Source organism: Cavia porcellus, unplaced genomic scaffold (genome assembly GCF_034190915.1).
Source record: "Cavia porcellus strain 051 isolate PalLab524CR breed Dunkin Hartley unplaced genomic scaffold, mCavPor4.1 scaffold_8, whole genome shotgun sequence".
Classification (NCBI taxonomy): domain Eukaryota; kingdom Metazoa; phylum Chordata; class Mammalia; order Rodentia; family Caviidae; genus Cavia; species Cavia porcellus.
In genome coordinates, this window is record NW_026947491.1 from 86160277 (window position 1) to 86183685 (window position 23409).

Consider the following 23409-nt stretch of genomic DNA (forward strand, 5'->3'; position numbering starts at 1 on the left):
TACTCTCCATTGCTTCTGTGCAGGCTTTGCTTACTGACAGCATAGATTGTAAACCTCTGATATTTGATGCCTCTCAAAATTACTCTTTGAAAACAAAGCAAAAATCTAGATTTTTTTCATTATTATAATTTTAATTTTGAAATCCTTGCTTTGTCTTAAGTTTACTGATTACTCCAGATAGTTTCTGTAAATAAGATAAATTAATTTTCAGTTGTTACATTTAATTTAAAATAAGATATAACTCTTCCCTGACATTTATTTAATTACACTTATGTATATTGACCATGGTTACTGTTATATTCATTTCTAATACATGTAAGTTTGAAATATACTGCCACAAAAACTCCAATCTTGAAAAAAATAAGAGATTTCACTTTTTTTTAGTGGAAAAATTGACTAATACGGGTATTTGCTCCTTAAATTGTTAGCAGGCACAGGATTAATAAATAAGTATCTTGAGCGGTTTTGGTAAATGAGAAGACCGATTGATATTTGCTGATGTTACTTTCATCATGCTCTCGTTCTTGATGGATAAAATTAGACCTTCTGGCCAGCCCTGAAAATGGAGTAGTATTTCACATGCGCTAAATAGCTTTCAAGTGATAGCCCCGCCAGGAGGATAGTTCTCCCCTGCAGTAGCAGCAGTAAAGGGAATTAGTAATTAGTAACCGGAGCCATTTTTGAAAGCTGATGAATAAGCTGTGTTCACTTGCTTGTCTTCTCAGCATTTACTTGTGTGATTGCATTTTTGTAATGATAGTCTAGTGTGTGTAGATGCTCAATGACCGTTTGATCTTCCATAACTCTTCATTCAGACAACTTTCTAGTAACAGCGTCTTCCAGTGGTGACAAAATAGTAGTTTCAAGCTGCAAATGTAAGCCTGTCCCACTTTTGGAGCTTGCTGAAGGGGTAAGTATTTTTTTAAATTTAATTTTTAAAATTTTCATTGAGAATCTTAGTTCTGTCTGCATGGCAATTGCTTATATATTGTGATGCTTGCAGTTAAAAATAAAGGTGCTTGAAAGCATCATTCTTAACCTAAATTCATAATGATACTGTAACACTTAAAGGTGAGATACATGTGCTTACTGACATCTTTAGGTAAAGTATGTGCATCTTTGGGGAGCAATTGGGAACTTGGATTTTATTAATTATGCTTTTTCCATTTCGTCTTTGTAGCTGGGACCCTGTTGATTCCTGACTTAGGACTCTGCAGTACCAGGTCGTTAGTTTGGTCTAGCCATGAGCGCCATGGTATGAGCGCTGATGATGTAGCTCCCCTTAGTGACCTGGAACTCAGGACAGTCAGTAGAAGACCCATGTCTGACTGTAGCCCTGTGCGTCAGATTCTGTCCATCTAGGACTGAGGCCTGCCTGAGCCTCCCTCACACCCTTCTTAAGCAGGATGGCTTTATCCAAGCGGGATTGGCTCCTGTGGCTCTCATTGCATATCATTTCTTAACTTTTTTGTTGTGTGAGTTAATCTCTGATTCAGGGTAATACTGGCATTAGGGTCAGTGTCAGTACTGGCTTCAATAGCAATAAACAGTTTCTTCTACCTTAATTCACTACTGAACTTCATTCACTACTATTCATTTTTATGCATCATGCCTTAGAATCCGTGAATCAGTATTTGGGATCTTTTTTTAATGTTTAAAATTAACATGATATTTGCAAGTGTGACATAACTCTAAGGAGTCTGTAAATATTACTCGTTAGTTGTTACAACTCTTAGCCCTCTTTCCCACATTTAAGAAATCACATCATAATTGCATGTGGATGAAAGCGAGATCATTATAGTTCTAATTTTGAATCTCTTGTAACTTACTTATAAAAATATTTTGTAAACATTGGTTTTTTAGCCTTTATTGGGGATTTCTAACATATTAATGTGTTACTTTTTTTTGGTGAGATTCAAGCCCTGTAACTCATAAGCTGTTTGAGGAATTGGATCTTTTCTGCATGGGAAGATAAGATGCCAGCCTTCTTATTTTAGAATTACCAAGGAACTTTAAGTTCATGTTTATTTATAGTTTTGTATTTTACTTTATAAAGATCGATATTGTGTGGGCTGCTAAATAGCCTAGACCCTTGACCAACTTATTCTTAGATTTTAAAAATTGTACCCATGGTGTTGTCAGTGATGGCAAATCTTTTAGAACTTCGAGTGCCAAAACCTCCAGCTGCAGCACACATAGGTTTGCCACCACTGTCTTATCCCTTGGGGATACAGGTTTGTCATAATAACCACACAGATTCTATTAATTATTTAAATTCATTAGCTACATTGACAATACAGTCACGTAAGTCACCTGTGAGTAAGCCACTTGTAAGTATAGAGTACATCCTGAGCCCTTGAGAATAGTTCTAATTGTGATAATTGATGTCACAGTATATGTCGTTGGGAGACACAATGTTACCATATTTTCTTTAAATGTTAGTTTGACAGTCTCTTAGAAAATTGTCCTGATTTGCAGTGACATTCTGATTCTGTATCTCTAGTCTTTTAGATCAGAGTCAGTGTCTAGGATGATACCTGTAAGAAAATTGTAACAGCTGGGCTAAAACTGATAAAATGTACATCCTGCAGTTCTTCCATGTCTTAGCTGATACTCTTGGTCCAGCGCTGGAAGATACACTGACTGTTAGGTAGCCCAGCAGGTCTGTGTGAGGGGAACCATCTACCCCCTTAAGACTCTCTTGAGCAGTGGTTTTGAGGAACTTGAACTCAGGGTGAGAACGGTAGATCCAGTCCTCATTTCTCATTTCTCAGATGAGAAACATACAGCCAAAATGTGAAGTTACATGCCTAAACCTACATAGCTTGCCTTTTAGCTTAGAACTAAGTCATGCTCTCACCCCCATTCCTGCCGTGGCATTCAGCTGTAGATGAGGCTGACTACTGTCGCTCTGTAGCGCCCCCATTGGTTGAGAAGGGAGATCACGGAGTCCTGTGCTCTGCAGCATCGCCTGCTTACTGAACGCACCACCAGATAGGTGCATTCATTGATCCTTGTGTGAAGAACTTGATAACCTCTGTATTTTAGCCATTTGCTCCATAAGTGTTTATTGGATATGGGTATCATTCTTAATGAAACATATTCTAGTAGAATAAACTTTAAGCCAAAACATCCAGATACTGGTAATTTGTAATGCGGGGAAGTAAAATAAGATTGCCAAAGCAGCTTCCACTGGGGGCTAAGGGAGATTTCCTGAAGAGCTGGTATCTGCTGAGCAGAAGCCGTCCAGCTGAGGTTCAGGGATCTTAGCGTTCCAGGCAGAGCTGTGTAGAAGCCTTGAGGCAAATACAGGATTCTTACGGTTGCTGAAGGAAAAGGTGAGCATGGCTGGAGAGTTGATGAAAGGGGAAGAAAGTGGGTAAGAGAAGAGGGAGGCGGGCCTGAGATGAGCAGGGCTCTGAGGGCCAGGTGAACAGTTTGGAGTTTGTTCTAAGTGTGACGGGAAGCCATGGAAGAGCCTTAAAGGGAGCGATGCTCCGATTTACATTTCTTAAAGTTCACTCAGTGTACTTTATGAGAAAATAGTGTACAGGGAAACAAATAGAATCAGGAGAGCTAGTTAGGATGCTGCTACCCTGGTTTGGCAAAGTTTGGGTGAGTATTAGTCGCAGTAGATAAAGTGGGTAATGTAGGGTTTATTTTCGGATCAGAGTTTGTAGATTGTAGGATGGAAGAACAAGGAATCAAAGATTATTTCAGATGTTTATTTTGAGGAACTAGATGGATAGTACCCTTATAAGTGAAGGAGAATATGAGGTCAGGTTTGTTTGTTTATTCACATAGAGCTAGAGATCAAATCCACAGCCTCATGCATGCTGTGCAGATGCTCTACTGGAGTACTGTCCTCCAGCCCCCATGTCAGGTTTTGATGGCATACTTGAAATTTAGGCCCCTTAGGGTGGGGTTTACTAAGAGACTTAGGAAGTATCTTGATTAAAAACTTTCCCCTTATATGAGTGCTCTACGCTAGACTTCACAAGCCTCTTTTCTAGCAATTTCTGAATTGGGACTGATTTTAAGATAATCTATGAAGCTACAAGGCAGGGGTTGTGTGTGTGTGTATTTTTGTCTCTGAGACAGGGTCTCACTATGCAGTTCAGACTGGCCTTGAGCTCACTTTGAACTTTTAACAGTCCTCCTGCCTCAGCTTCCTGAGTGCTGGGATTACAGGTGTGCACCACCACACCTGACTAAGAGCAGGTTTAATTGAGGGGAAATATTATATTAGATGTTAAATCAGCTCTCCTGGGAGACCAAGACTTGCTGGTGTTTCCTAAGCTTTGCCTGTCACCACCCTTCAGTAGAAGAAAGCACTGACCTCATTTCCTTAAGATCTTGTTGCATTGAAACCTTTGCAGGCTGTTGGGTCCACATGAAAGATGAGAGCTGAATCTTTAGAATTTTCTAGGTGTGACTGGAATCCGTTGATGATTTGTTAGTATATGTTATCATGGTTGTGGTATGTAATTCAGAACATTTATCGGATTCATCTACTGTGTTTATCATGTACTTACTGTTGGAGGAAATGATAGTCATCGCTGGGATCTAGTGAATTACTTTTTTTTTTAACAGCAAAAGCAGACATGTGTCGATTTAAATTCCACATCTATGTATTTGGCAAGCGGAGGCCTAAATAAGACTGTTAACATCTGGGATTTAAAATCAAAAAGAATTCACCGATCTCTTACGGTAAGCAGTTTTCTTTCAAATCTTTAATAGAATGGATATTTCCTAGTGTATTAAGTTGCCCAACTTCTGTTTTTCAGCTTTTCTGATAAAATTAAAGTGCTTCAAAATCAAAGTGGGATTAGGGAAAGTACAGGTGCTAATAGCCCAAAACGTTTTTTTTGTCTTTTTTTCCCTCCATATACTGTCTATTACTAATGCACACTGTCAGTGGTGAAACTTTCCTGTGTTTTTCCAAGTTCTGCTGTACTGCTGCCTTCATTTTCTTCCGAAGTGCGGTTTGTTGTCACCACGGATTTGTTTAAAAGCACTTTGGAAAAGATGAGAGTGGTTGTGGGATGATGGTGTTAAATCCGGTAACTAGACCTGGGGGTTCAGCTTTTCAGTTCTGTAAAATGTTTGGCTGCTGCTGCTGTGTGTTATTTTTGCATATGTATTTTCAACCTCGTAGTGAAAATATTTCTAGAATAATACTTAAAATTAATGTTAGCTTTTTGTAGTTTCAGAAAATAAAAGCGTTCATCTCAAGAAATCTATAGTTAGGACTTTTTCAGAAGTGTACTTTTGACCATTTTATCTTCTGATATTTAGAGGTTGATCTTTTAAAAATTATTTTTACTGTCTGCTCTTTTAAAACGTTAATGTAAAATGTGTGAGCATATCATATGTTTGTGCACAAGTGAATACACACGTGCAGAGAGAGGGCTTCCTTTAACCTGCCCCTCGTGTACTACTTTTCCGGTTGGAATCAGTGGTGACCGGCCCAGCCCTGACCAGTGGTGTTTTACCTATGCCCACACCTTCTTATAAACCGTTCCAGCTCTGGACCTTTTGTAGCAAGTACAAGACATCATTTTTCTTATGTGTCTTCATGTCATTGAGTTAATTTTCACTGGAGAAGTGGTACACTCATGATCGATTTTCTTTTAACCTGAATTGAAAAACAGTCTCATTATTACTGCTTTAAATATGCCTTTTATACCTCATTATTTTGGGTATAAACTTTTAAGAGTACCAATCCTAAGATCTCTGCCGTGGAATCCATGAATATGAAAAAGTACAGCAGGTCCCTGCGGTGTCAGAGCAGCCAGCACAAGCAGGGGCAGCTCCCAGGGACCCCCCTCTGAAGCGGCCCTCAGCGAGCTCCATTTGACAGAGCTGCCGAGCACCTGCTGTGCTTCTGCTGCTGGGAGGACATTAGATTTACAGTGGGGGGTGGTGGTGGTGGTGCACGGTCCTTGTCTGTACTGAAAAACTCAAATAGCAGAAATACACATGGCTGTGAGTGGTGAAAAGGAAGAAGAGTTGTGGAAGGGAAGAAAAGGTAACTGAGTTTGGTTGCATTCTTTACTGTGCCAGCCACTGTACTTCCAAAGGCTTGTTTTTCCTGTCTCAGCAGTGTTTGGGCTTGCTCACTTTCCTCCTTGCTGGGGCAAAATCACTGACACCTTTTTAGTCCATAGTTGGCTGGCGGAGGCAGGGAGCCCTGGCCAAGGGCCTGGCAGAGGAGAGCTGCTCACTCCTGGAGCCAGGCAGTGAGGAAAAGGAGGAGCCGGGAGGGTGAGGTACTGTGAGGCCGGGCCCCCGTGACCCTCCGCTTCCCACCAGAGCGCCCCTGACAGTGAGTCACCTGGACAGCCCCACAGCACAGATCAGCTTCCCAACACGTGAGGCTTTGGGGCCATTTTAAGTCTAACCCTACCACAGCTCTGCAGGACAGGGAGCACTGTTCGTGCGTGCAGGTGGAAGGGCAGAGGAGTTACAGAACCTGTGCTGGATCCAGCCGCTGACCAGCAAGCTCAGATGCTGTTCACTGTTTAGTCCTTTACATCGTGAAAAGTGGATTAAAGCTACCTAGAGGGCGGTACCTACTTTGAGTCAGGAGTACCTTGGAGAGTCAGAGGCCATTAGAGTCTCTGGCCATTTTTATCCCATATTTTAAGAGTTTCACATACTCTTATCACCCTGCATTGCCTCTTCTGTTCCCTTTTCTGTCTTTTGCTTCTCCAGTTATGCCATATATATATATATATTTTTTTTTTTTCTTTCTTTTTCTCCTTACTGTTTGAAGTTCTCAGAGTACTTTGTGCCTCATTCATTCAGTTAAGTATTTGACTGATCAGTGGTGATGGTGAGATAGCTTTTGCTGTTGGATATTTTCTCTATAGCCTTTCCTCCACTGATAACACAATTTTCTGGTATGTGGTTGCTGCTTAGTAAATGTTCACCAAATGACTCATTTTTCACGGTTGAGATTAAGATGACACCTGCCCCTTTGTAAAGCCATGGAAATTATATTGGACTTCAAATTCTGAATTCCCCAAATAGTAACAATGCACAAAATATTCATTATTCCTTTTTTCTTTTTACCAAACACCTCTCTCCTTCAGGTATCCGTATCTTTGATTTAGGAAAGGAGTACCTGTGAAAATGCTTGGACCATTGGAAAAAGTACTACATGTGAATAACACAGCTTCTACTCTTGATAGTACATAAATTATTAGGTACTAGGCTTTGTTTATCTTAAGGTCTGACGCTAAATTATTAAAAAAACTCATCCTGAACACTTGTATGTTCTTGCTAGAAATGCACTTTGATGTTGGGTAGAAGTACTTTAAACTCAGTTTAAAGCCCAATACTTTTATGTCCCCAAAGCGGGTTCACATTGGGTTTGAGAGGCAGTGTGGTATACTGGGCGAGCGTAGGCTTTGGGCTTGACTGCGATGCGTCTTGGCCCTGTCACCTGGAAGTTCTGGAGCAGACACAAGTTTCTTGACCTTTATAGTCTTCATCTGCATAAAGGCAAAGTGCCTTTGTCTCTTGGGAGTTTTAAAGGATCGAATAGTAAGGCAAGCTCTCTGCACCCACAGGACTCAGTGAATGCAGTGCAAGCGGCTGCACATGACCATTTGACTTCTCCCGTGTTCCCTTTTGCAGTGGGTGGTGTCTTTCTCTTCTTCCTGACTTACCTCTTATCCTTTCTTTGAGGCTAAACTCAAAACTTTATTCCAGTGATCTGTTACACATGTGACACTTTCAGAGTCGAATCAGTTCACAGGATGCCTCCTTTCTCTGGCGCTTTTCTTTACCACTCATTTAGCCTTTGCTGTGTCATTTCATGTTAGTTTAATGTCCTGTCTTCTCAGGTGAGCTGTAACACTCATGGGCAGCACTCCCAATAGCTTGCAGTGAGTGTTGCTTGTCAGCAGGACTGAGTGCTTTCAGGGAGATGCTTAGCAAACGCCTTCTGTGCTGTCTTGTTTCAGGGTGCTGGGACCATTAACGTGACTGTGAAAAGGGAATCTGTTTCCTAGGACGGTGTGGGGTTGATGATAGAGTTTCATACTCATCTGAGCAATCTTAAGAACTTACTCGAGGGAAATGTTAAAGCAGATGTTATACTGACACGCATTAACACCTGCGCTAGTTACAAAAATAGAAAGATGGATATTCGAAGGTTAGGGCACTGTACTTACCTGGATTTCTCTCTTTCAGGATCATAAAGATGAAGTCACTTGTGTAACGTACAATTGGAATGATTGCTACATTGCTTCGGGATCTCTTAGTGGTGAAATTATTTTACACAGTGTTACCACTAATATATCTAGTACTCCTTTCGGGCATGGTAGTAACCAGGTACAGTATATGTGTATTCAAAATAAAGTTGATAAGATGGACTTTGAATTATTTGGTATATGACCATGAATTTAAGCTTTTAAAATTAATGTTGAGCTTATTTGAAAAACGTCTAGCTAATTTTTAGTGGTGCTATAAGAAATGCTGGAATAAGCTAATACATTTTAGATTAGGGTGCTTACTCAAATTCTGTGTTATAATTGAATTATTTCCTTCTGGTATTTATATTTAACAAAATGAAGCTCAGTAAGCCTAAAACAGGGATATTAATTTTCTGTGGCATTCCTGTCATGGAAATGTTGCGTACTTCAAACTATGTCAGCTACAAGATGTGTACTTAAGTTAATAAATACTACTGGGTAGACTGAGGAAAGGCGGAAGGTAATTTCTTTCAGTATATGATATTGGTTTACTCATATATTTCAGATTAATTATGGAGTGAGGAAGCTTTTCAAAAGAAAATTATTCATATGTTTTCCTTTGTAAAAACTTAGCCTGTAAAAATTTCTTTCAAAGAATGAAAAATTTCTTAAGAAATCTAATTCTTGGCTTATTTTTATGACAAATTTCCAATAAGGTAATCTTCTTTTATTCCTTTTTCTTGCAATTGCTTTGGCTATAGCTATTATCAAATAAAATAAGGAAATTCTTCACAGTTGGAAAGAAATTTTTAAAAGCATCCTAATAATATTTAGAATTAAAGGAACATTTAATGGGTAGCAAGTGAACAGAAAAAAGCCCTGTTTTAAGTTTCATGTGTTAGAAAAAGGGAGGTATGCATATCAGTGATATGAGTGATGTGCTTAAAAGGCTTACAGTGATGCAGAGCAGTGGAGAGAGAGCAGGACAGGGAAGATTGAAGGACAGAGAATTTTGGCTAAGTTAAGGCTTAATTCACATCTTTGTTTTTACTGTGAAAATATAACGTGGACACTTTGCCAGTTATTTGATGCTAATGTGTCTAGGGTTAGCTTTTATGTGTCAACAACATGGTTATAAAGGTGACTTGTTTCTTTGTTTTCAGTATGTTACCATATGTTTAAAACGTGTAATAAGTGTATGAATGTATAATATCTGAGAGATAACAAAGGATTTTAACTGGCTAATATAGAACTTTTAGAGAAAAAATTTCATATGGAGGAAATCATAGATAAAATTGAGAAAGGAAAGTACGTCTATTTTGTATTGGATCAATGTGAAAGATTAGAAAGTTAAGAATGGTAAAGACTTGCCAAAAGATTTTGAAAGAGAGACACAATATTTGGCTTCTGCTTTGGAAGCCATTTAGGGGACACTACACAGACTTTAGTTAATTGAATGTCACACTTGAACTTGGGGTTCTCCTGTCCCCTCCCTAGGCAGCTGGATCGCTAGCATGTGCTGCCTTGCTATCACACCCAACAAAAGCTCTTAGGGTTCCTGTGCTAAGCTCATTTGTTTCCTTTAAGTTTCTTTTTTGTGTGTGTTGCTTTGAAAAATCTTGTCTGTCCCAAGTTTTGAAGATAATGTCTGCTGTGGTTTTAATGTGTTTTCAAGATTTATATGTTGGATTATATCAGGTCTGTGGGCCCATTTAGGGAGAACTATCTTAACAATATTGATTCTTTAAATCCTTGAATCTGGTATAATTTTTCCATTTATATAAATCATCTTTAATTTTTCTCAGCAGTGTTTTGTTGTTTTGCTGTAGAAATCTTATATTATCTTTTGGTGGATTTATTACCTAGTATTGGATTTTTTGATAGTGTGTTATAAATTGTATTCTTTCCTGTTAAATTTTATTTTTCACTACTCTGACTTGATATACAGAAATGCAGTTTGTATTGAATATTATCTTTTTACCTAGGAATCATACTAAATTCATTTAGTAGCTTTATAGATTTTTATTTTTTTGCATTTTGCAGTTTATATGCTGTCATGTTTTCTGTAAATAATCACTTTTTTACTTTCCGGTCTTTACACATTTTGTTTTTCTTTATTGCATTGACTAGGATCTCTAATCATTGAATAGAGGTGGTGATAGTGGGTATCTTTGTTTTGTTCCCAAATTCAGGAAGAAACATTCACATTTCTATACCAAGCCAAGCATGTTAGTAATTTTGAGTTTTTTTGGTGTTTTTTAAATCTTACTGATTTGGTATATGTTATTCATGACTTATGTGGGCCAAATTTTCTATTTATGTTGGAAATGTTAAACTATTCATCTCCAATAATTTATGATGTTTTAAATTTTTTCTTTTTTCTTGGTACTGGGGATTAAACTCATGGCCTTGCACTTGTCAGGCAGGCGCTTAGGCAGCTGAGCAAAATCCTTGGCCCTTAATGTTTTTTTTTCTATAGTTTGTGCATATCATAGATAGAGCTTTTCTTATTTTTCTGCTTTTATTCTGCTTACTCTTACCTTTTGGAATTTATCAAGAAAGATACTTTAGATGTTATTTTTTGTTGCTTTTTATTGCGTTTTAAACATTTATTTGAAAGTATTGAATTTAAGAAGTATGTACATATCCTTTAGTTTTTCATTGGTTCATATAAGATAGCGCCTTACTGCCTGCTGATTATGGGGCGAGCACTGGGTTCAGTGCTGAGGCATAGTTTGTGTTTTAGTCGTAGCAGTAAGTAGGCGAGTGGATCTTCAGCCAGAGAGGTACCAGGGAAGTGGAAACTGTAGGGGTCCAAAGGTACGGGAAGAGGGGTGTACCTAAGCCATGTGAAAAGTCAGGAAACATTTTAGAGGAAATTATGTCTCAGGGGCAGTCAGAAAAGTCCTGGCCATTCGGACCTGAGGTAGGGAAGGGAATGGGGAGTGAGAGGATTTGGAAGAAAGCATTTTACAGAGATTGTCATCTGTGTAGCGTATTTATTACCATTTATTGTGTTTCAAGCACTGTGATCTTTGATTTATGGTCTGTCCTTCAGTCTTTGCTTCTAGTTTATGGGGTGTGTGTTAATTACTTTTTTGCAATTGAGAAAATGAGATTCCAGGACTTTCAGACCACAGAACAATGACCTGTTTTAAAGTTCAAGTCTTTTAGAGTGGTAGCAGAGCTTCCTTTGGAATCTCTCTAGCTCAGGAATATCCGTGTAACAATGTGTAAGTGTTTGAGAAACTAGAGCTTCTGAGAACATTATACTATTTCCTTGTAAACTAATGCAGGAGTTTGGAATTTACTTGTGTCTCTTTCACAGCGTAAAGAAATACTTTTAAAAGTTCTAGGTAATAGATTGCTATACTGTTGATTTTAAAAGAATTTTCATTGAGTCACATAGAAGAACTGAATCAAATTTATCTTCCAGTTTAGAAAAACAGTGCTTCTTAAAGGTTATCTCTTGTCCAGGGTTAGATCAGCCAGAACTGGAGATTTTCCCGTGCACTCTGCACTGCATCTCTAGGATCTTAGGGTACTGCTTTTCATGGAAGGTCTCACATTTCTTTGATGTGCTCTAGGGTGAAGCACTTAGCTAGCTGCGTGAACTCGAGCAGGCACTTAACTCCCAGCCTCCCTTTCCTCATCTGTCAAGTGAGAATGATAATATGTTTTTGACATTTTTTTTGAGATGTTGAAATTGATCACAGTACCGCATATGTATTAAGAGGTCGTGGGTATTGGCTGCTATTGTGAACTTTCAGTGAATGATTATATCAGTCTATTCAAACAGCTTTTGTGATTTGCTTTTTTAGTTGAACATCTTCAGGTTTCATGCATTCCCTCCAAGCCCATGCTAGTTTACCAGTTGTAATTGACTCAGTAATCATACTTTATGTCTTTGATTCGAGAGTATTAAAGATGTATTCAGTTTCCTCTGATGCACCATTAAAACAGAGGACGTGGGCTAGGAAGTACGAGCTGGCCTCTTGCAATGTGAGGATGTAGTCCCATTTTTCTTACTGAGGAAAGGTTCAAGTTTTATGACTGTATACTGAAACATTCCTTTTATGTTAATAGAATATTTAAAGTATTCTGCAATTAATTTTCTAAAAACAGTTTCGCTGTACCTTATTGATTGTTGACCAAAAGCATAGGATTGCAACTTAGTATTTTAAAAAATACTAAGACTTCTCTAAATTTATTTAAATTTCAAATACATTAATTTCTTAAGTTTAAACAATGTTCATGAAAATCTCAAGGCTGTCAAAAGTGGACATTTTGAATTCGGATACACTGTTTTTCAGCCTAATTTCTCTGTTGGGTTATTGAGAAAACGACAGAATGCAACCATAGTTAAATTGAAATTTTTATTTTTGTTTCTGTGATTTGAAATGCTTAATAATGATCAAATTGGTTTCTTAGTGAAAGTGACAAATCCTTGGAGTCCCAATGAATCTCCATCAGACCGAATTTCATATCAGAAATGAGATTGCCTGAATATATTTAGAATCTTCCTTTGAAATGTCTGAGCTGAGTTGAAGCTATTAGTTTTGTGTAGATCACAGTGTCTTTCTGCAAGTGAAAAAGAACCTGGCTGCCCCTGCAGGACTGCCGGGCTGCCAGACTTTCTTGGGTTATAATTACCTGTCATTGTCTGGCCAGTTCCCCAGCTCAGGCCCTCACACAGACCCACTTGTGTGGCCTTTTTCACGCTGTGGCCTCTTCCAAAGCAGTTAAAATGCAGATCCATTTCAGCCACTCGTAGGTTAAAACATGAGTCTAAGCTCTGATTGGTGAGATTCTCTGAGATTTTATATACAACACAATGAAGTAGACATTAAATTTACTTTTATTAAGTGAAATTTTTGATGTTTTACATATACATTTTGTGTTATTAAGCCTACTTGAGTTATCTGGTAAATGTAATTATTAGTTACATTTTTGAAAGGCTTATTTTGTCAAGAATGGGTTTAGGATTCAGGATTTCGCTGAGTGGTAGAACACTTGGGCAAAGTCCTGGGTTCAATCCTAGAATTACGAATAAAAAAGAATGAATTTAATTCTGATTTGCTTTATTTGGCTGGTTGTTATGTGTATACCTGAATTTATATTAAAAGAAAAAGATTGAATGTAAACAATAGTGGCTTTAGTTTATCTAGAAGTATTAGTGTAATTTATATTGGAATAGACATACTGGCGTGGTAACAGGTCGGAGATTCATTCTCAGCAGATTTCCTCATGTTGGTATCTATTTGCCTAGCCTATACATTATGTTCTTGAGCAATTTTATGCTTGACTTGGGCAAAAGTAAACTGATATATGTTGTGTATATTCTTACAGGCTGACTTTTTTCTTGTTTTTTTCTTTCAACTTTTTAAAATGGAAAGTTATTTAAAAGGTTTTAAAATAGCATTTGCGCATGTAACTGTTTCCTTCCATACTCATTCTCCTAGCCTGATTTTGTTTTCTGCTTTTGTCTCATTACTGTCCTGTCTCAGGTTTGTTTATATTGTTCTGGACTACTTTTTTGTCTAAATTACTTTTCAGTGATTGCACATACTACACTGTTGGATCTCACAGTTATAGAAACATTGTTTAGATATTTTCTAAATTTTTATATTTACCATACTTTATATTAATATTATAAATTAATATTCTTTCCTTAAGTACATCTCTTCTGCATTTAACTTTTTCTTTCAGCCTATAAATTCTCTTTCAGAATAACTTGGTTGTAGGCTTACATAGTCTTTCAATGTGCTCATGTGCTCCTCTGTCATCTTTGGTCTCAAATACAAGAAAATGATTTATTTTTTTCCTTATAAAGTTAACTTGTTTTCTGCTAGGTGTTCAAAGGGTTTTTTTTCATTTAAATCCAATAATTTTACTAGATTATGTCTTGATGCTGATCATTCTCTATTGCTATTCCTAGTTACATGGTATACTTATTTAATAAATAGTTTGAAATCTTCTAGGTTTTTTATTTGATTTTTTCATATCTTTGTTTTTTGTTGTTCAATCCCTACTACTGAAGAAAAAAGAAAAAGAGAAAAAAGCCAAACAAAAATTAGTTGGGGAGGAGGACTTCCCTGGGGGAGTAAGTGAGGTGTGTGGGAGACAGATGTGTCCACAGAGGGGACAGTAGCCTGGCACAGAGTTCCTGGGGTTCCTGTGAAGGTGGTGACAGATCTGAGGAGGTGAGCAGCTGCACTGTACTGCAGACAGAGGCTGTATTGCTGTGTAAAAAGTGCCTGCCTTTGGAAGAAGAGATGAAGAGTCAGTTCAGGATGTGTAGTGACAACCTTTAGTTTCTTCTCCAGTGGTGAATCTTCTCTGGCTAAGGAGATTTCGGGGTGAGGAACTTCGAAGAGTGCATGCCTTCTCAAGGAACTCCCTGGGCAAGCCGCAGAGAAAGCCCACCCTACACTTCTAGAGAGGAAGAGGACGCAGAGATGGAAGGGCGGGGGTGTTTGGGTGGGTAGAGAAACTGCAAGGCTGCTTCACAAGTCCAGAGGAAGGAGCAGGTGAAGCTACTTCCTTTGAGATTATCATTTGCTGAGCCCAGATAGAGCTGATGTACTTAAATAACTCCAACTTCATGTTGTGAACGTGTGTGAAATGTCTCCCAGGAAACATCGCTTAAACATTCATTGGCCGGAGCTTTCACTGGAGACTGGCTACCGTGGCACCCTCTGCATAGCACATAGCAAAGCTTCAGACTCGTGAAAGGAAAGCAGGTGTTCTGTTATCGACCTTGTCTTCTGCACGGTGGGGGTACTGTGAGTCATTGCTGTCCCGATAGGGGAACACCTCCCAAACCCAGGTTCCCAGAGGCCAGCTTTTCTACACATGCACATACAGATGAGGGTGTTAAAGAAGAGCCCCCAACCCCAGTGCCACCATTCTAACCACTAGCTTCCCTAAATCCTTCAATTAAAATTTTTGTTTCAGGGCTGGGGATTTAGCTCAGCAGCATAAGTGCCTGCCTGGCAAGCACGGAGTCGTGAGTTCGATCCCCGCTGACAAAAAAATTTTTTTTTGTTTTCAGCAGAAGTAAGTTCAGTTTTCCATTTTGAAGATGTCATTGCTACAGTAGTATGAAGGACACATTATAAGTCACTGAGAGTAGAAATCAGGTAACTGTGCAGCAGCTTAGATGATAGGTTAGTGCTTTTGAAATAAGACTGGGAATCAAGAAGAGAAAAGGATGGATTCAAGCTATGTGTACATTCATGTATGTGTATGTATCGTGGTACTATAAAGCTACTGTATTAGAAAATAACATTTTCCTATTTGTGCAAAGGAAAGTTTTTCTATGTTTAGGAACAAAATCATAAGTCATTGGGTACAAGTGTTGTCATCAGACAGGGTTCAGGGAAGGCAGGAAGTTGAGTTTGACCCGGGCCTGTTTTTAATTGTGCTCCAAAGCATTTAAGGGTACCTCGTGAGGGACAGGCCGCCGTGTTAGGCAGAGTTGGAATCAAAGGAAATGGGAGGGGAACTGAGGTGACAGCTGAGGTGCATCCAGCTCTGATGGCCCAGGAACGACCAAGTGTGGTTGTGGGGAGCCAGGGTCTGGCTGGTCACTGTCCTAAGCTCTGGGTTTGTGCAGCGTTCCGGAGGGAGGAGTCCTTATTACGGTATTCTCTCACTGTTTCCATTTCGTAAGAGCAAGGCATAGAAATTTAAAACCTCTGACGACAAGCTAGAGAAAAGAGCAACAAAACTCTAAGGAAATTGGGAAGCTGTTTACAACCTGAGAGAGCATTTTATGTCCTTGTTATATTAACAATTACAAATTAGCATTTAAAACTCTTAAGAGTTCAATAGAAAGTTGGTAGTTAATTAATGAGCAATTCATAAAAGAAGGTAAATGGTGATTCGATATTTTTGAGTCAAAAACCTATAAGCATGAGCAACAATGAAATGCAAATTCTTTCATAAATAGGCAATATTTAAAAATGATAATCAGTGTTATTGGAAATTAGGAGTAACCTAAATGTCCAACACTATATTATTTATGTAAATTGATGTATTCATGCATTTATATGTTGACTAATTAAAATCATTTACTAGAAAATGATATGATGGTTTTAATAGTAACATAAGATCTGGTTTTCTGTTGATATATTTTACTGAGCATACACAGCCACACAGGAAAATACTTTAAAAGTGTCCTTCCTAAGATGTTAAATAGGTGGTAAGAGTATGAGTGAGTTTTGCTTTCTTTGTGATTGAAAAACGAAAGCGTCAGGTATCTTTGACAAAGGTTAGCTTGGGCTGCTTGCTTACTTTTGTAAATAAAGTTTTGTTGGAACACAGCCATGCTTATTTATACATTTTCTCTACCCACTTTTGTCAGTACAACAGCAAACAAAAATATTTTTACTTGGTCCTTTAAGAATGTTGATTAGCCATGTTGGTGATAGCTATGTGGTGATCCACACCTGTAATCCCAGCACTTGGGAGGCTGAGACAGGAGGATGTCTATGAATTTGAGGCCTACCTGGGCTACATGGTGAGTTCAAGACTAGCCTGAACTACATAGGGAGACTCTGTCTTAAAAAATTGAAAAAAATGTTTGTCATAGCTCTACCCATAGTAAGTGATCTATTTTTATGTTTATAAATGAACTTCATAAGCACATGTATTCTTACATAGTCATAATGTGTTATAAGAAAGCATTATTGTTTATAGAGCTAGGATTTTATTTTTCACAAGCTTCATGGTAGTTCCCTACTCAAAAAAGTAAGTTATCTATAATAAGAGAAATGCTTAATAAGTATTGCTTATACTGCAATGAATTTCTATTTTTTAAATAATGTACGGGAGCAATGATTATCCAGGATCAATTTTAGCTAATACCTTGTTACTCTAAAGAAATGGTGATTTAATAGATGTCTCGGAGAGTTGAGAAAAATTTTTCTGTTGATAGTACCAAAGGATTAAAGGGCAGATATTTAGGGAAGTTATATCTTTTAGAGAGTGTATGTAAAAGATGTCTGGAGGATGGAACCTGAGCTGAAGTGGACGAGAAAGATGTGGACCTGTGGGGCGTGGTGGCAGCTGCTGTCTCCTGGACCTGGGCAGAAGTGCTGTTTAATGTCCAGGATGGTCCTGACATGGAGGCCAGCGTGGCTTATATCTTGTAAAGGAGAACACTGAGGTTGGGCGAGCTTTAAGTGCTTTCCTACATTGTAAAGAGTTTGGTTGAGCCTCCACTTGCAGCCAGGTCTGTCTGAGAGGAGCACTTGGGATTTTTTTAGCCTTTCTTATTTTTTCTCAACGTATTGCAGTGTAGGTCCCAGGAACTTGAAGCATTATCTGAAATCCAGGTTTTGACCTATCCAAAAAACACACATTTTTAACTATTTATAAAGTTAATTAAATAAAGTAGTACATTCTCTGTTCTAGAGAACAGTTTCTCAAGGATGTTTTGGGAATGTTCCTGCTGTGACTAATATTAATGTGTACTTTGTGAACTTTGAGAATCTACCAAATCTGTGATCTTACGGTGTTGGTTTTGTTTCCATTTTGCTTGAGCATTTCATCCAGTTTAGATGATGTAAAAAACTGTAGCTGTGAGCTCTTAAAGTGCTTCGGAAATCCTTGAAAAGTCACTATTTTTCTGGACTGGCATATGCCTCTACAAACATTAATTATAATTCACTAAGAATCTCTGTGTCATGTAGTCAAGATTCATGTAGCTTATTTTTCCTTGAAGGTAAATCAGAAAAAAGATTTGTCTCTGCAAGCAGATACATTTTTTTCTCAGCAAAAAAGGAACTATATAAATCAACATTTTCTTTTTGTACTTTAGCATATGGAATAGAGAAACCAAATGTAATGAACGAGCATAGTGATTATCTTACCTTAGGCATATGGTAACAAAAACTTTTCTTAACTAGATTTGTATTATATTATTCCTAAACATTTTTTCCCATTGGAGGCAAATGGATTTTAAAACATGCATTTATTTAATTTAAAATTAAGTAGATTATGCATTAACTTAAATGTAAAATACCTAATTCTCAGAATAGTAAATTGTAATGTCAACACAAGTTTGAGTCCTACATGAGTGAAATTCAGCCAGTTTTTCTCTGAGATCTCTTTATTCTGGTCCAGCTGAAGCTGCAAAGGGAGAGCGTCTTCAGGGTCCCAGGAAGGCCAGCTGTGCCTTGAGGCTGCTGCCTCCCAGAGTGGGCAGGGTGCTGTGCCCGTCTGGGTGCCTCAGTTCTTCCTGTGTCATTTACTGTTGTAGGACGCTTCAGGTGTTGAACTGCCACCAACTCCTCACGTACTTGGCTTCAAACAAATCTATCCAAGTGCCTAAAATACATATAGAGGGGTTGGGGATTTAGCTTGGCAGAGTAAGTGCCTGCCTGGCAAGTGTGAGGCATCAGTTTGATCCCTGGTACCAAAATAAATAAATAAAATGCATATAGAAAAAAACACGAAAAATTGTTTTTTATTATCTTCCATCGTTTTCTTAGTTGTTCATGATGTGAATGTACTGGTGTCTGTATGTATGGGGTGGATCTTCCAACCCTGTGGATTAATGTCAGTAATCTCAACATATTGATTGTAGTTTTCTTCAGAAAAGGGAGAGATTGAAGATGCTATACTCCAAGATGGTAAAATCCTGAAACATGCTCAAGAGAATAATTTGTATGATTCAGGATTGTGTTAGAGCTCATTAAATAATATTATGATAGTCAAGTTGAAATCTGTCACTCTTTAAACCAGAGAAATCCTAAGCCTCATGTGAATTTGTAGTTGACTTATAGTTTGCATAATTACATGAAATTTATTCTTCTGTTTTTATAGTCTATTCGGCATTTGAAGTACTCAGTGTATAAGAAATCGCTGCTGGGCAGTGTTTCCGATAATGGACTTGTCACTCTCTGGGACGTGAACAGTCAGAGTCCGTACCATAACTTTGGCAGCACTCACAAAGCTCCGGCTTCAGGCATCTGTTTCTCTCCTGTCAATGAATTGCTGTTTGTAACCATAGGCCTGGATAAAAGAATCATCCTGTATGACACTTCATGTAAGAAGTAAGTGTGAGATAGTCATTTCTCAGTTTACTAGCAAATAGTTACTAAAGCATTAACAGATAGACAGTTTTTGTCACTCAGATAGATTTTGGATTATATCCAGGAGATCTAATCTTTCTATACGTGATGTATCTAGTGAAATTGAGTTTTCTCGTTTTTCTTTTTTTTCCCTTCGCTTGCAGAACAAATGGATAAAGGAGTGGATAGTAGGATGTATCTGGGAAGTGCGTGTTAGGGATTGCATCTTAATGACTTCACATCTTCGTTTTAACATACTTACTCTTTTTCAAAATATGACTAATGTATTTTTAAAGCATTACGGTTAATTTGCCTTAACATTTATTTTCTGGAGCAAGTTTCTAAATGTTGACATTGGGGCCCACAGTTCTTTGTTGCAGGTTTCTGTCTTGGCTGTTGTAGGGTACTTGGCAGCATCCCTGGCCTCTGCCCACTAAATCTCAAAACATTCCCTGAGTTGTGACAGCCTAAACTATCTCCAGAAGTTGTCAAATATTCCCAGGGACAAAATTGCCACCAGTTGGGTACATAGAGGCCCTTATGCCCCCCCCCCCGTAAGTTATAGATATACTTGATTACTCTGACCCCACAAAAACCAGCTGCAAGAGTGCTACAGTCATTGTCAAGGCATCTAAAATTAATGCTCATGTAGGTTGTTACTGTTACTGTTAGAGAGGAGTAGGGACTAGCAAGCCTTGTGTCCATGCTAGAACGCTGACTGCCCTTTATGCCACTGTCTTCTCTCCTGTGATCATTCCTGAGAACCCTGCATGTGAGCCATTTTTCACTTGTAGGAGACACCAGTGACGTGCTCAGCTTTAAATGGATTGTGCTCCTCTTAGCTTTTTGGTCCAAACAAAGTAGCAGATGCTGCCCTGTGAAAGGTCATAGTCCTCTGAGACCTAAGCAGCTCAGTGAGTGAAAAGCGGACACTTAGAGCCACCTCAGCCTAAGGCGAGAGCTTTGGTTTGTGGAGCAACAGCTAAGAGTCTGTCGCACGCACTGCCAAGGCGGGGATGACTCAGAGAGAGCTGTGGAGCTGGAGGGTGGAGACTGTGCCTGTTGGGACTGAATAATGAACAGGATGCAGGGGTCCTCGGTTCTCTTTTCATGTTTTACTGTTTTAAATGTATTTTAATTAGTGCCTATTATTTTGTAAAATATTGGTTATCAGTGTGGTGTTTTCAGACATGCTGCTCAGCAGTCCTTTTCCTGCCATCTAAAACAGTCTGAAATTCTGTTTTAAACAAGTTCTGCATTTTTGGGGTGTGTATGCTGCTCACCCATTGCTGAATAATGTGGTTGTTAATAACTCGTTCACGTGGACCTCTGTGCCCGCGACCCAGACACAGCTGCGTGCGCTCTGTTCCTTCCCTCTAAGGCTCGTGAAGACGTTAGTGGCCGAGGCTCCTCTCACTGCAGTCGATTTCATGTCTGATGGCGCCACTCTGGCGATTGGCTCCTCCCGTGGGAAAATCTATCTGTATGATTTAAGGATGTTGAAATCACCAGTTAAAACCATCAGCGCCCACAAGACATCTGTGCAGTGTATAGCATTTCAGTGCTCCACTGCCCTTACTAAGGTGGGATATTTTCTTTTTAGCATTTTTAATTTTACTAAAAAAATTTCAGTTCAAAATATGAAAAATTTATGTCTTCAGAGTATAATATTGCTTCATAATTTTATGTGATAGCATTTAAGTAGTTTTAATACTATTTTAAGCCATTTGATTCTTAGTTAAAAACATGTTTTTGGTACTTAGTTCTCATACATCTCTCTGAAAGTATTTGGAAGCTTGTTTTGCTATAGAGGGAAACTTAGCTCTGTAAACAAACTTAAGATTTATGAGGGAAAGTGAATTTTTAAACCTAACTGGGAATGTATAAAATATTAATGTGTAAAGTGACATTAGTAACCTGAGCTTTTGAATGTTTCATTTCTTTTCAGTCAGGTTTAAATAAAGGCTGCTCAAATAAGGCCGCAGCAGTGAACAAACGGAGCGTTGCCGTGAGCCCGACCACCGGGGCAGGGGTTCCGAATTCCGGGGCTGTCAGGGAAGCGGCCCCCGCCGCCGTCACCACCGCTCTGTCGCAGCCCCTGACAGCAGCTGTGGCCAAAGGCGTCCCTAGCACTCAGGACAAAGCAGGTAAATGTTACTTGTGTGTTATTTGGAGGTTTTTTTCTTCCCCAAACATCAAATGATATGTTTTCAAGAAGTTCATAGAGTGCTCATATTTTGTCTATTCTGATGAACTTCTGTTTGTGGCTGTTTTTTTAATAGCAATCCTGGAGTAGGTTGGAACCTACAGTCTTTGCGCTGAGCTACATCCCTAAACCTGTTCTGTTTTTTTATTTTGAGACCATGTCTTGCCAAGTCACTAAACTGTGCAGGCTGGGCTCAAAAGTACGATCTTCCTGCCTCAGCTTCCCAGAGTGCTGGGATTGCAAGCTTGTGCTATTACAGCTGGCTCTGTGTGCTTTTTGTTTCATCTTCTGTGCTGGGAATCAAACCAGTACCATCAAACATGCCAGGCACGTGCTCTACATGGGGCCACGTGGCCCTCAGGTGAACTTTTGAGAAACAGTGATTGTTTTAAAAATAGAGTGACGCCCGCTCAGAAGTCACTCATCTTTAATATCGCTGCGGACTGCGTGGCTGCCACCGTCTCATCAGCAGAGCGTGTGGAACTTGGCCGCTGTCGTCGTGATTTCACCTCATGGGGGAAGGAAAGTGATTAATGGCTCCTTTTATTTCACATCTTCGAGAGAAAACTAAGGTGATACCATGAATATTTTTAAGTGCTGGCGAGTGCCAGGCACATGTTAGGCAGAGCACAGTTTGAGATGAAAATGTGGGACCTTTTTTAAGATTTCTTCCGTTCTCATATCATACTGTTAAAACAGTTCTGACACAGGAATTCAGTCAGTCTTCATGAAGAGAGAATCGTGCGTTTCACTTTTATTTACTACGCAGCTTGACCGTAACAAAGATCATATTTTGTAAATCTTAGCAACTTGTTTGCATTTTAGAAATTATGCTGTACTGTGAGCTTGCAACAGGTTCTTTAAAGGTCTACATGGTACATCAGTGATTTTCAAAACACTGTGCTCAGTAGAAATATGTTTGTCAGGACAAGTACAGGCACAAAAATATTTGTTAATATCCTCTCAATATGAATTTACTATCTGTAAGTGGCAGCAAAACTTTAGTCTTAGTAACATAGAATAGCTTTTTAAACTTTTAAAAATATGCTTTTAAGGTATATTCATTATTACTTTTCTGTGAATATCTACATCACCTTATAGAATAAAGGTAATATAGCAGATTACAAATATTGTAATTAGGTCCTTATTTAAAGACTTCTTAGAGACAAATACTATTGTTATTGACCCAAAAGAAATTATTTTTGAAATATTACCTTTAATAATAACTGTCAATGTTAAATTAACTATGTAATGAAAACTGGTAATTGTTTTCAAAATTTTAAGATTTGTTAATTTATTCATAATTTTTTAAAGTAAAAATTTCTCATTTATGGTAAACTCGAAGGATCAGTGTTCTTTGTTTAGTCTTTAATAAGTAATTTCTTGCTTAAGAATGACAACATTAATTAGGAAACAAAAGAATTGTGTCTGCTAGATCACTAATTAGTGATAATTGGCAGGTTCCCAAAATCTCCTGCAAAATGAGTATTCTTCCTTCACACGGAGATTTTTTATTAATTTTGTTTTCAAATAATTGCTGTGTTACAGAAAAGTTTAAGAATAGTATAATATGAAGAACTCTTGAGCTTTAGGTTTATTGTGAAAAATCAAAGAAAATGCCTGGTGCATGGCAGATACTCAGCAAATGATCTTGTTTCTAAAAAGAATTGTCAGGATTGTCACCCTCACATTGTTCCTGTAAGCTTTGTGTGAATCTCCAGTTTGAAAAAAGTCTGTTTCTCCTAAAGGTGTTCTTATTTAGTTATTGGAAAGAACCTCTACAACTTGTTACTGGTGTTCATTTTCACTAGGAAACAGAGCCTTTTAAGAATAAAAATAAGGTCTTAGCACTGCTTTTAGCCAGTACCATACTACTGTTGTGTAAAGTGCGGCTTTCAAATATGTTAATGACCTAGAA

At 38.3% G+C, this 23409-nt stretch overlaps 1 protein-coding gene across 1 annotated transcript in view; it reads left to right on the plus strand.

The window, feature by feature from the left end:
- The window catches only part of Nedd1 (NEDD1 gamma-tubulin ring complex targeting factor), a 39257-nt gene that overhangs the window by 3552 nt on the left and 12296 nt on the right, over nucleotides 1-23409 (plus strand). The window contains exons 4-9 of the mRNA XM_003475877.5: nucleotides 816-910; nucleotides 4594-4710; nucleotides 8203-8343; nucleotides 19038-19267; nucleotides 20667-20868; nucleotides 21234-21432. Of these exons, the coding sequence (XP_003475925.2) occupies nucleotides 816-910; nucleotides 4594-4710; nucleotides 8203-8343; nucleotides 19038-19267; nucleotides 20667-20868; nucleotides 21234-21432 (984 nt within the window). The remainder of the gene's footprint in view (nucleotides 1-815; nucleotides 911-4593; nucleotides 4711-8202; nucleotides 8344-19037; nucleotides 19268-20666; nucleotides 20869-21233; nucleotides 21433-23409) is intronic.